The sequence below is a fragment of the Parasteatoda tepidariorum genome, chromosome 8, assembly GCF_043381705.1.
Source record: "Parasteatoda tepidariorum isolate YZ-2023 chromosome 8, CAS_Ptep_4.0, whole genome shotgun sequence".
NCBI lineage: Eukaryota > Metazoa > Arthropoda > Arachnida > Araneae > Theridiidae > Parasteatoda > Parasteatoda tepidariorum.
This window is the reverse complement of record NC_092211.1, coordinates 45,513,061-45,525,268: the sequence shown is the minus strand read 5'-3', so window position 1 is coordinate 45,525,268 and position 12,208 is coordinate 45,513,061. Positions and strand designations below refer to the sequence as shown.

The following is a 12,208-nucleotide window of genomic DNA, read 5'->3' as shown; positions in this document are numbered from 1 at the left end:
TATATATATATATATATATATATATATATATATATAGAGAGAGAGAGAGAGAGATCAGATCAGGTACTTCATCAATAAAGCTTTGAGAAAATTCCATTGAAGCATTTCTCCATTCTTAGCTCTTTCAAAGTAAAAATGAAATAGTAAACAAGTAGCAAAAAAATATTTTCAAAAGAATTCTCTAAAAAAAAGTTGGATTTTATTTTTCACATTTTGTCGATCGATTTCTATTGGACAACACCATATGCGCTATAGAAGATACCGCTTTTATTTTCATCATCAAAGTTCTTGTGAAATATCGATCTCCTTCAGACTTCAGTAAAATAATTTTACAGCTGAACAAGCTTACAAGTGGTTATTACTTTTTTCCCCTAATAATTTCATTATCACGCTTTGCTTTTAAAAAAAAATATCTCTGAGAAACAGTATATTTGTGTAGAAATATGATATCCCCTTTAGTAAAAATATATTAATTTTTTTATCAAAATGGGAGCGAAAGAAGGAGTCAATTTATTTTTTATGAGTTGGTGCATTTAAAACTTTTTTTAATCAATAAACTCAGCCAAGTGATAAGAAATCCGATAAAAGCTTTGATTTGAATACAACAGAAATTTAATTTATCAAGGTCAATAATTGACAGTGGAATTCATTAACATTCATTAACATTGCTGAAAAATATATCTAATCGAGCTATGAGATATAAAAAAGAACCAGTTTTCAAAACAAGTATGGAGATTCTTTTTCTCATCTTACAAACACTTTCAACCATTGTTAAACTATAAAACAGAAAAAATCATCAAAAATATGGCCATTGTTATTGATACTAGTAAAATCATTAGAAATCGATACCGCTGATTAGCGTTAGCCTATATCCTAAATATTCCAGTCTAAATATACTATCATAAACATCTTATTTTTAAACAATATCCATTTTTACTACTAGTGCTTTTTGTGGTTTTCCTTCTATAAAGAAATAAACGAGTTATTTTTATTTAAAAAAATCGTCCTGGAAACGCTATCAAAAGAACTGAACTTTTCATTGTCTAAATAAAATCCCTAGATTAAGTATTCAGTCAATGATGAAATAAACTGAATTTTTTTTTTTTTAGGTTTTGAGTTTTTAGGTTTATCGGTTAAAAACTATAATACAGAAAAACCGAGCAAAATTTACATTTCGTTTTGCTTTCTGCAGCATTACATTGTGCACAACAGGGATTGGATTCAGGGGACCATTTTTTGATTAAATATAAAAGTCAACGTAAAGGAATTTATCAAAAAAGTTATATCGCGATATTTATTTGCATTGCCACTAAAGCTAACCACTTAGAAATGGTTGATGATTTAACTACAGATGCGCTAATAGCTTGTTTAGAAAAGTTTTTCTTTAGTTTAACTAGATTTTCCAATTATTTTTTCTAAATTTTATGTCAGTAAAAAATAGCAAAATTAACTACTTCTTTGAAGCTTACAGCGGGAAAATAAAATAAAAAACACATTACTTTAAATACTTTTGATCTAATGATAGGATTATCACGCACTACTGTACGATTTTAATGATTCCATATACTAAAATTGAACGTTTGAATGTATTTTGGGATACAATATTTTAGATAATGAAATAAAATACAAGAATGTACTTTCTTTGAATAAACATGCCTTTCTTTCGGCGGAATTGGAATCATGAATCTCAATATATTGACGGTGAAGGGGGAGTTGACGTTGACTGCTTAAAATTTCCACTTGTTTCTGAAGTAATTCAATTTTAGTCAATAATTCTGAGTTGTCGAAGCAATTTTCTTCGGAATATTGTGTATTGTTGTCATTATTTGGCGATTGCATGCGAGGAGTTAAAAGTTCATCTAAAGTTCCATCATCTGTTCTTTTTATATTATCATTAACTATACGCGATATTAAGTCATTTTTATTTCCATTGGGCGAAAGATTTCTTAAACGCAAGTCTGATTTTAACTGGGTGACAGTTAAATGAGTCAGTCGTTCCACATTCAAGGCATTCAAAACAGAATTCACGTCTGTTGACATCTTGGCGAGAAAAGTGCAGCGAATCTGTTTTGGCGATGTATGTTTGGCGAGAAGAAATCAGTATGTAATGGAATCCAATTTTCAAATTTTTTTTCGGTTAAATATGTTATTTTTTGTCAAAATAGGTTTACCTGGGCGAATTTCAGCCAATGATGAATACTTTTTTGCTTCGTTGGCAGTCAAAATTTCATGGAAATGTAGCGATAGAAGAAGTTCGATGTTCAAAGAAGAAGTTGTAAAAAGGTTCTTTTGTAAAAAGACGGCTGCGCCATATAAGATAAAGTTGAATGACAAGGAATTTAATTAATATGCAATACAGTAAATAAGCGAAGAGATATTTTATAAAAGCATTTAATGAAAAATAATAACAGCGAAATATATGCGTTTGCGAAGCGTTCTATTTACATCTCTGAATGTTGCCACCTTTTTATATGAAAGTCAAAATATTCTCTGCTGTAATAAAATTAGACTTATGCGAACCTTACATAAGAAAGGTTAGTAATCAAATTACTTTCATGATAAAATAATAGAGTAATGAATTATACAAAGCCTCAATAGTATAAATTCAACTTCGTCAGCAAAAGTATATTCTTTATTTGAATTATTATTTTCGCTAAGCACAGTAACTTATATTCAGCTCTATATAATACTTTGGTCAAAAATTGTTGTAAGCTTGTCATTAAAATTCAGATACAGAATATTGTACTCAAATTTTTAAAAAGAAAAAAAAGAAATGCTGGAAAGAAAAAAATTGACTTCATATTGCTCGCCAGTAATTATTACGTGCAAAATTCCCGCGTGTTAGTAATTGTTATGTGTTGCTCTTAATGCTCTATGTTTATTTGATATGCATAATTACTTGTAATTTACATTTTATTCTTACAGTGGCTGCTCACTTCAAAGAAAAATTTAAAGCATTAACATTAACGAGAGGTCAAAGCGCTACTTTGGCGTGTAGAGCTATGGGAGAGAAACCATTAACTGTTACCTGGAGTAAAGACAGACTTCCTTTCAATCCGTCCTTTGAACCTAGGTAAGTCAATTTCAGGATCTGATTTCATCCGAAAAATAATTTAAATAATTTATTTGGCTGTTACCTCTACCATGTGAGCATTACTTTGGTGTGTCTTGAGTGAATTTTAAAAAAAATACAGAATTACAACAGAAGGCTTAAAAATTTTGAGGATGCTTTAATTTCTAGTACGTTTTATTTATATTTGTAAATAAGAACTTACGTTAAAGAGGAGTCGAATACCAATAATGCTAAAACTGATCTTTTGAGATGTGCCTTTTCCCAGAATTTAAACAGGATATGCTTCAGCCTTTCTTTCACAGATTATTTTCATACACATGCTTACAGTGTGATAACTGTTATTACATATCTTCGGCAGTAATTCTTTTTAATCATTCATTCAGTTTTCACCATTTCTCATCCTTCATCGAAGTTTAATCATTTTTGAGCGAATATCTTTAGTAACTCAAAAATTATTCCTGTTAACTCTAAAACATTATCACAACATGCAACTAATATAATTTCAATTACCCCCAAGAAATTTCAAACTGATATCCTAAGTAGTTTCTTAGAAAGGGTAGATCGGTAAAGGCTACTAAATATTGATATATAACCTCAATATTGATATATGGCTTACCAAATCCCTTAATTAAATTTTTTAAAATTTGTGGCAATCTGTAACTTTTAAGTGCGCTAATGCCCTTACTTTTTTGTTACATCTTTAGATTCGTAAATGATTCTGCTTTTATGTTTAGCAGTACAAGAAAGGTTGAGGTGCGCAGCATTTTAAATAAGATCTAAATTACTTGTGCAAATAAAAAAAAGATTTGTTAACTTTTTTAATTTATTAATTGGAATTTAATTACTATTGCAATAAAAATATCCAATATTAAAGCATATATTCTTCTTAGGTAAAGAAATGTAACACTCAGATCATTCTGGAAGTTTTTTTACTACTAAAAGAAAATCAATTATTACGAAAACTATAGAAAATATCCCGTTATCTATTATAACCATTTGATGCAGAATTTCCGTTAAACACATTTTCATACTTTTTTTCATTATTTTGTATTAATTTAGATCACAATAAGTAAAATAAATAAAATTTAGAATTTCACTAATTTATGGTTGTGAAAAACAGCATGAAATATCGGTTTTTTTTTGCTATCTTTGCTAAATGTAAAATCTTCCTGAATTTTTTCTTTTAAATTTGCACTTATTTGCAGTTATTCAGGTCTAAATGAGACAATAATTCATCATTGAAATTTCCTTAATTTACAAAACTAATCATAGACAAATTTTTGAATATGAATGAAAAAAAATCAAGCTATTTTGGGGGGATTTTATTTTTCAGTACAAATATAATTTTGATAATCTAACACGTATTTTTTACTAACTATTAGGCAATTTTTTATAGTTAAAATATACCATAATATATTTCTGCTTGTAAATAGAGCGTCAGAAAAAATACATAATAAAAGGGACATCAGTGTCCCCTTCTGTGTCAAAGAGTTAACCAGTTGTTTACAGGATGCCATTCTTTTGGCACTAGTTTTGATTATTACTTGGATGGTGAATAATAAGGCCATTATAATTACCAGTGGAAAAGAATGATGTTTGAATTTTTTCCGATTTGGCATTCCTATAGGTCGCCTTTCCCATCAAAGAAACCTTGATTACTGCACGCATCATAAGTAATGATTTCCTACCAAGCGGAGAAAAATGAGTTTTTCAAACCGTCTTCTGGATAAATTATATTCACTTTATTTACCACAATGTATTAAGAAACTTTTTCTTTAATACCATAGGTTTCATAAATGTCATCTTTGATTGTTAGAAGTGATTAATTGAAAAGTTTAAAATTTCAATGTATAAAGAAATGGCACAAAAGCATTAATTGGTGCCACTTGTGTGAGGCTTACGCCTTATTTTAAAAAAATGCATTCAGCTTGGAAAAATTTTCTAAAAAAATTATAAAATGTTAAGTTTAATATGAATTTACTTAAAGCCATAGCTTAATTCTTAATTATTAAAGTTTTCTTCCGTGCGATTAAAAATAACATTTCTTCGAAGCTTTAGAAATCTAATTTTATAATCATAAGCTTTTTTAAAGGAATCGGTAAACTTATTCCTTTGAAAATCATAACCTTTTACTGTAACAAACAAATATTTTTCATTAAATAGAATGTTTTAAGGATCATGGATAAATAAAAACTATTTGCAATTGCTAACAAAGATACCTTAAATAGAATTATAAGTTTTTCATTATTTTTCATGTTTCAAGTACATTTGGAAATCTCAAGAGCATTTTTGAACCTTTTAGGATAGAATTTTATACTCGAGGATTAGACTTTTTAAAATATTGATTCTTTGAAGGAAAACCGCTAAACGGAATTAAGATAATAAAATACATTTGCAATTAGTTCATTCACAATGAAGAAAATTCTTAAGCAAATAAAATCTTTTGGAGTTTCTTAATTTCCTACTTTTATCAGAAATAAAAAGAATGAGACTTGATTAAAAATAATTCTAAATCAAGCATTTAAAGAAAGATTATATTTTAGAAACTTCAAAACAATATATATATATATATNAATACTTATATATATATTGCATAATGATTAATCTTTTGCAATTTAAAACGAACATTTGATATTTAAAAGTAAATACCGAAGAACACAATTTTGTAGATGGTTTTAGAATATTTTTTTTTAAAATTAGATTACGATATTAATTTATACAATGTCATTCAAGTGTGTTGCGCATTAATTTATTTGACTCTAAAATGCGTAAAGAATTAATCAACATAATTTTCAGACCTTGCGGAAGAGAATTATTTTGATTAATTCTGCAAGAAAACTTCTTCGTATTTAAAATTTACAAAAAAGTTCGTAATACTAATAAATTTAGTATATTTCAATTTGAAATTAAATCTTTTTTTTTATTAAGCTTCACAGACATACGTATGCGATTTCCAATAATGTGTGTAAATATTAATGCATATATATATATAGTATTATAAGTACCTATATATTGATAATATAAATACCTACTGCAGGGCAGTTTCATAAGTCAGTGATATTGAAATGAAAAACCAATATAAATACCAAAATGCATTTTATTTTTTGACATAATTTCCTTTGATAATGATGCACTTTTACAAAGTTATTTACACTATATTAATAATTTCAAAGAATAAGATTTCTGAAACTCATCAAAATAGTTATTTGTGGCATTATTGATCTCAAAATTTTAAGAATATCTTATTCCACCAAGACTTTTTCTTTTCTTTTTGAAAAAAAGTAGGAAAAAGCCACTCTAGCCCTTCATGAAATTATGGTGGATGAGGGAGAAATTAGTAGCCTAATTCTACCACCTTAAATGCTGCGATTACGGACGAATGAGCTGGTGCTTCATCGTGATGAAAAATACTTTTTTTTCAGATAGGAGGCCGCTTTTATAATTTTGCCACAAAACGGTCTAACAAATCAGCATAATACTACCCGGTGATCTTCTCAGCCAATTGAACCGTTTTTGAGTTTTTCGGAGCAGGTTCATTAGAAAAATCCGCTTCTTAGATCACTTGTTAGAAATCACTCTTCCATTTTTTATGTGTAGTAAAGTATGCAAGTTTCATCAACTGTAGCATAACGGCGCAAAGATTGCTTGAATTGTAAGTGAACTGAAGCGCTTCTGAGGTTAATCGAGTCCGCTTTTGATCCCATATCAGAAATTGCGGCTTACGGATGACTTTTCCATTCCCAAATGATCACTGACTGCACGTTCAATTCATATGTTTACTTTCTTAGACATCTTACGCACTTTAAAACGACGGTCCTCTAATACAATATGAATAATTTGGCTGAATATTTCAATTGGACGTCCAGGCGTTCTGAATCAGTTTTGCTTGTACGATCACAACGATATTCCATAAACTACTCGTGAATTATACCATGTGATGAAACAGAGTCTCGGTGATATTTTCCTCTATTTTCAGTTTTGGTAATTGTTTTCCGTTTAAAAAAATAAGGTATTAACAGCAATTCTTTTCCTTCTCGGTTTCTTCATAGTCTGATTTTTTCCCATTTTTCCTCCTTGTTTTTTTTATTTCTCTATGATCTAAATAAACACGATTATCATTCCCTTTCGAAGCGAACTATTTGAAATAACGTTTGCAAATTTCAATCATAAGTAATTTCACTATGTTTCCACTAATAACGAATCGAATACATTAAATAAAAGAGACACCTTTTTTTGCAATCACATTTTGTAAAGATACAAAATGTTGCATTGTTTTAACAGTTTTCAAAACTGCGTTAAAAGAAATTGAAAAGTTGAAAGGAATTTAACTTTTTGTGTTAAATACCATATGAAGGCTTCAAATATCTTAACTAGTTATTTAACTAGATATATAACTTAACAGATAACTTAACAAATATCTTAATCTATTCTTTATAATGTTCTGACCTACCAAATTTTATTCCCGAACCTCCTGCGTGTCACTGTGTGACATTAATATAAGAGAGTACTAATATCTTTTCTGCTAATAATATTGAAAACAAAACCTATAAACTATTTCTAAAATGAAAAGATGAGTGTACTTCTATGTCTTTAATCAGAAAAATACAATGAAATTAATTTTAAAAAAATTATTAGTTGCATCAACATTTATTCTGCTCTAAATTTTAAAATAATTGGTTTACTGTTAGTTCAAAGGTAAAAATTAGGCTATATTTCTGAAAAGACAAAGTTTAAAAGCCATTCATTTTGTTCATCTTTGTGAATATGTCATTACCAAATCAAAATGGAGATATATTAGCTGTTCATACTAAGAGTACGAACACTAACATTTATTTCTATTTGGCCCTTTTCTGCTTTTAACAGATAGATTATCCATCTTATTTTATCTGCAAATGAAACCGTCTCTCTTAATGAGACTTTGATTAATCTATGCTATTAATAATAAAAAGAACTTTTTGATTCACTACTAATGATGATGAAAATATTGGAAAGTCAGACAATTTATTAACATTCACAGCTTTGTTTCAAGCTCAATTTATTTAGAATTAATTACTATTTGAATCGAACAATGCGCATTTTTTGTTTAAAAAAAATGGTATTTTTAGGTTTTTTGTATAAGTTTTTATAAAAAAAAGATTTAAATTTTTTTTTAACAATTGCAATTGGAAACATGCTCTTTTTTAATCTTAGTAAATAGAATGTATATGGTTATTTAGGATAATAATTCATTAATTAATTTCAAATAATAGTTAATAAATTATTTGTAGAATATATTTAGATATTTATATTGCATTAAATGTAGAGGCGAAGCTCAAAAGGAAATTTCTGTTCATAATTTATCCAACACTATTTATTTCGAAATAAAACTCTTTACACTACAAACATTATCTTAGTTTGAATAGTTTAACGATAACAATTATATCTATTTTAATAGTCAATAAAGCTTTACAGCTTAGCTAATTGTATTCGAAATGCTGCCACCATATTTTGCATTAACAATTAGTTATTGATCCGAATTTATCAGAACATCTCTCCATACCAATTATAGAAAAGAGAATGGCATGCATTAGGAAGAAATTCAAAAGTGTATTTTATGGACCGGGGCGCAACATCGCCTTTTAGGGATTATCTTTGGATGATAAAATATTTATATAATATTAAGATATTAGCGTAATATTAATAAAATGATATTTATATATTATGAATATAAAGTTATGGATAAGAGCCCTTTTAAAAATAATTGAATGAATGTCGCTTTTAATGTCATACATTATTTTTCCAGGATTTATTAACATACAAAAGTAGAAAATCAATTTTCACTAGTCATAATACATATACTCGTAACAAATAAATTTTGTTTAAGTAAAACAAAAGTTCATAAGATAGAACTTAAATTCACATAGAGAAAAGCAAAAATGGACTTTTCTGTATTAAATTAAAGCTTACGAAATTAAAATCAACTAAGTATTATAGTTCTAACTATCTAACTTTATAATTAATTTGCTAAAAGAGTTCATCATAGTTTAAAGCCCAGCGTTTTTAAAGTCAAACATTTTATTTGTGGGATTTATTAGCATACATAAGAGGAAAATCCATTTCCTCAAGTCGTTAATAAAATAAATACTCAAAACCAATAATTTTTATTTAAATAAAATAAAAATATATAAGATACAACTTAAATTCGCAAGAAGGAAAACAAAAGTTGTTGTTTTTTTTTTGTTTTTTTTTTTTTTTTGCATTAAATCATTACTTTAAAAAATTAATCTAACTAAATATTCTAAAACTTGAATTTTTCGTATAAGACAAATATACTTTTCAATTTTTAAAACTTTATAAAATTTACAAAATTAGCTTTGAAAGTATGCAGAAAGAGCATTTTTTTCACTTTATCTAACTTCATAATCGATTTGCTAAAAAGAGTTCATTATAGTTTTAAGCACAGCGTTTTTAAAGTCAAACGTTATTTTTACTAATCCATATCAACCTTTCTTTTCCCCTCAGAAAATCAACTAATCAACTTTTTTTATTCTTTATAAGACGGGAAGAGAACATTTTGTACATTTTATTTTTCTTGCTCTCTTATAAAATCTTTTGGCAAAGAAAATACGCCTTTTTATTTACAAAACTGTTTGTAAACTTTTCTTAGAAAGCTCCTTATCTTATTATCACAAAGTATTAAGTTATTAAGACAGATCTTTACAGAGTTTTAAATCTAACAGTATTTTTTAAATATAGACATATTTCAAAAGTTTATTTTTGCAGTAAAGTAAACTTTATTAATAAGGAATATAGTCAAGAAAATCATATTTTAGAGCCTAATGTTTTGCCCCCAGTTATTTTAATTGTACCAAATAATATAAGTGCACTTATTTAGGAGACGCTGTTTGAAAAAAAAGGAAATAAAGTAAGGTCACAAACTGAATGAAAATAAATTGTTATCACCAGAAATTTCTAAATTAGTAAGAAAATAAATTAGTTTCTTATTGAACTTTACTCACATCCGAAAAATGAAATTGCTATTTATATAAAAAAATTACTGCTTATGCAGCTGTAGCCTTAGCCTTCTTAGTTTTTGTTTTGGTAAATCATTTAAAATGTTTCTGACGAAATAACGTGTACAGAGAAACATTTCCTCAAAAAAAACATCAGATATTGCGTATTGAGGTGTAACATTAATCAAAAACATCCAAAAGACCAAAAAATTGGTTTTATATGCTTTAAGTACGTTTCAGAGCGTACACTACGTCCATGGCAGTGACGGTTTTCTTCTTAGCATGCTCGGTGTAAGTGACTCCCTCCTGGATAACGTTCTCAAGGAGAATTTTGAGAACTCATCTGGTTTCTTCGTAGATGACACCAGAGAAAATCAATTTTTTACACTGCATACATGAAAGAAAATTAAAGATGTCTTTAATTTTATATTTGAAGTGTAAAAAATGAGTTCTCGAGTTTTGCAAGATTTTTTTTTTCTTTTTTGGTGAATGAGTTTAATGGGAAATTCTCCAAAAGAGTATTAATTGTTTTTTCTTATAAAATTGAAGAAACTACTGTTTACCCTTGTTTAATACAAATTTCATAAAAAAAGGAATAAGCTTGGCGTGACTCACTGTTGATAAAAAACGCATTATGTATAAATTATTGAAGAAAAAAATTAACACTATTGATAAAAAAAGCATAATCAGAATAGACCGAGATTGTATACGAGTAAGAAGGCAGTTGAGTTAAATATTTAAGAGTTCATTTTTTGCCAAATCTTACATGATTTTAGCAGAAAATAATATCAGAAATAGTGAAATGCATCGCGTTGTCAATCACGAAGATTACGCATTGTGATGCCTGTGCAGTTTTGTGATATCTTTTTTTTTTAAAAAATATTCAAAATAATTCATTTTCAGGATTTAAAGAATTTGAATATGACTTCTTTTAAATTATGTTTATTTAAAATCAAATTTTGTTATTAAATTAATGGTTTCTTAAGGTTTCAGACATATTTTATTTCAAACGAGATTTAATGCGTCCCGCTACTCCAATATCAAGTCAAAGGAGAAGTGTAAAGATTTCAACAAATATATACATATGCTAAAAAATATTTAAAAAAAACTTTTTTTTAAAAATTATTTTGTTTTTTGCACTCTATATACTTAGCACAGGTGTCACTAAAATCGATTATAATGCAAATATGATATTAGGTGGGTAAAAAATCTATGTAGATCACATTTAATGTATATTATTGTCTATTTTGGTTATAGGTATTGCCCTCTTTTGTTTTCTAAATATTATTAATAGCTGTATTTAAGGGGTTCATTTGGCGGACACTTTAATGAATTTTTTATATTTTTTGGTTCAAAAGAGAACTTTAAAATTAGTATCTAGTCAAAGGATATGTGTCAAGAATTTTAAGAACACATGCATTAACAGAAAAATATTTATAAAGCATTTTAAAATTACGTATTTGTTCTTGTTCTCTATTTGGTTAGCACACTTGTCGTTGAAATCAATGATGATAAAAATATGATATATTAGATCTACTATTGTCTACTAATATATACTATTTCCGTTATAGACATTGCTCTCGTTTGATTTCTGATTATTATTAATAGTGATTGAGAGGGAAAACTGTGATTGAGAGGGAAATTTGGCAGACGCTTTAATGATTTTTAATTATTTTCTAGTTTAAAATAAATAAAATATTTATAAGATATTTTGACCTTGTCTTCTCTATAGTTAGCTCAGGTGTCTTTAAAATCGATGATGGTGAAAGTATGAAATACAATTCGCGATCGCAACGAACTATAGGGGGCGTTGTTGTATGAGACGCTTACCTGCGATTTCCATATGAACAGTCATTCAGTTACTCTGGAGACGTCGTTAATGTAGCGTGTAGCATTGCAACGTTCCTTCTTTAATGTGGCTTATTAAATTTAAAAAAGAAAAATGCTTGATCTTCTTTCTTGTACAACCGAAAACAAAATGGTATCTCTTTTTATTAGAGAAGGAATATCCAAAACACATCGGAAAAATATTTGTACATTAACAGAAAAAAATATGTATATTCTTATAAGAGTTAAAACCTAATGCCCGAGAAATAGTATTACTAAATTTAATGATATAACATGAAAGGCCCATTTAAACTTT

At 27.6% G+C, this 12,208-nt stretch overlaps 1 protein-coding gene across 1 annotated transcript in view; it reads left to right on the top strand.

Annotated features, from left to right (window-relative positions):
• The window catches only part of LOC107452990 (cell adhesion molecule Dscam1), a gene marked incomplete in the record, with an annotated part of 286,344 nt that overhangs the window by 168,880 nt on the left and 105,256 nt on the right, over positions 1 to 12,208 (top strand). Inside the window, 1 exon segment of the mRNA XM_071184722.1 lies at positions 2,926 to 3,073. Coding sequence (XP_071040823.1) covers positions 2,926 to 3,073 — 148 coding nt within the window.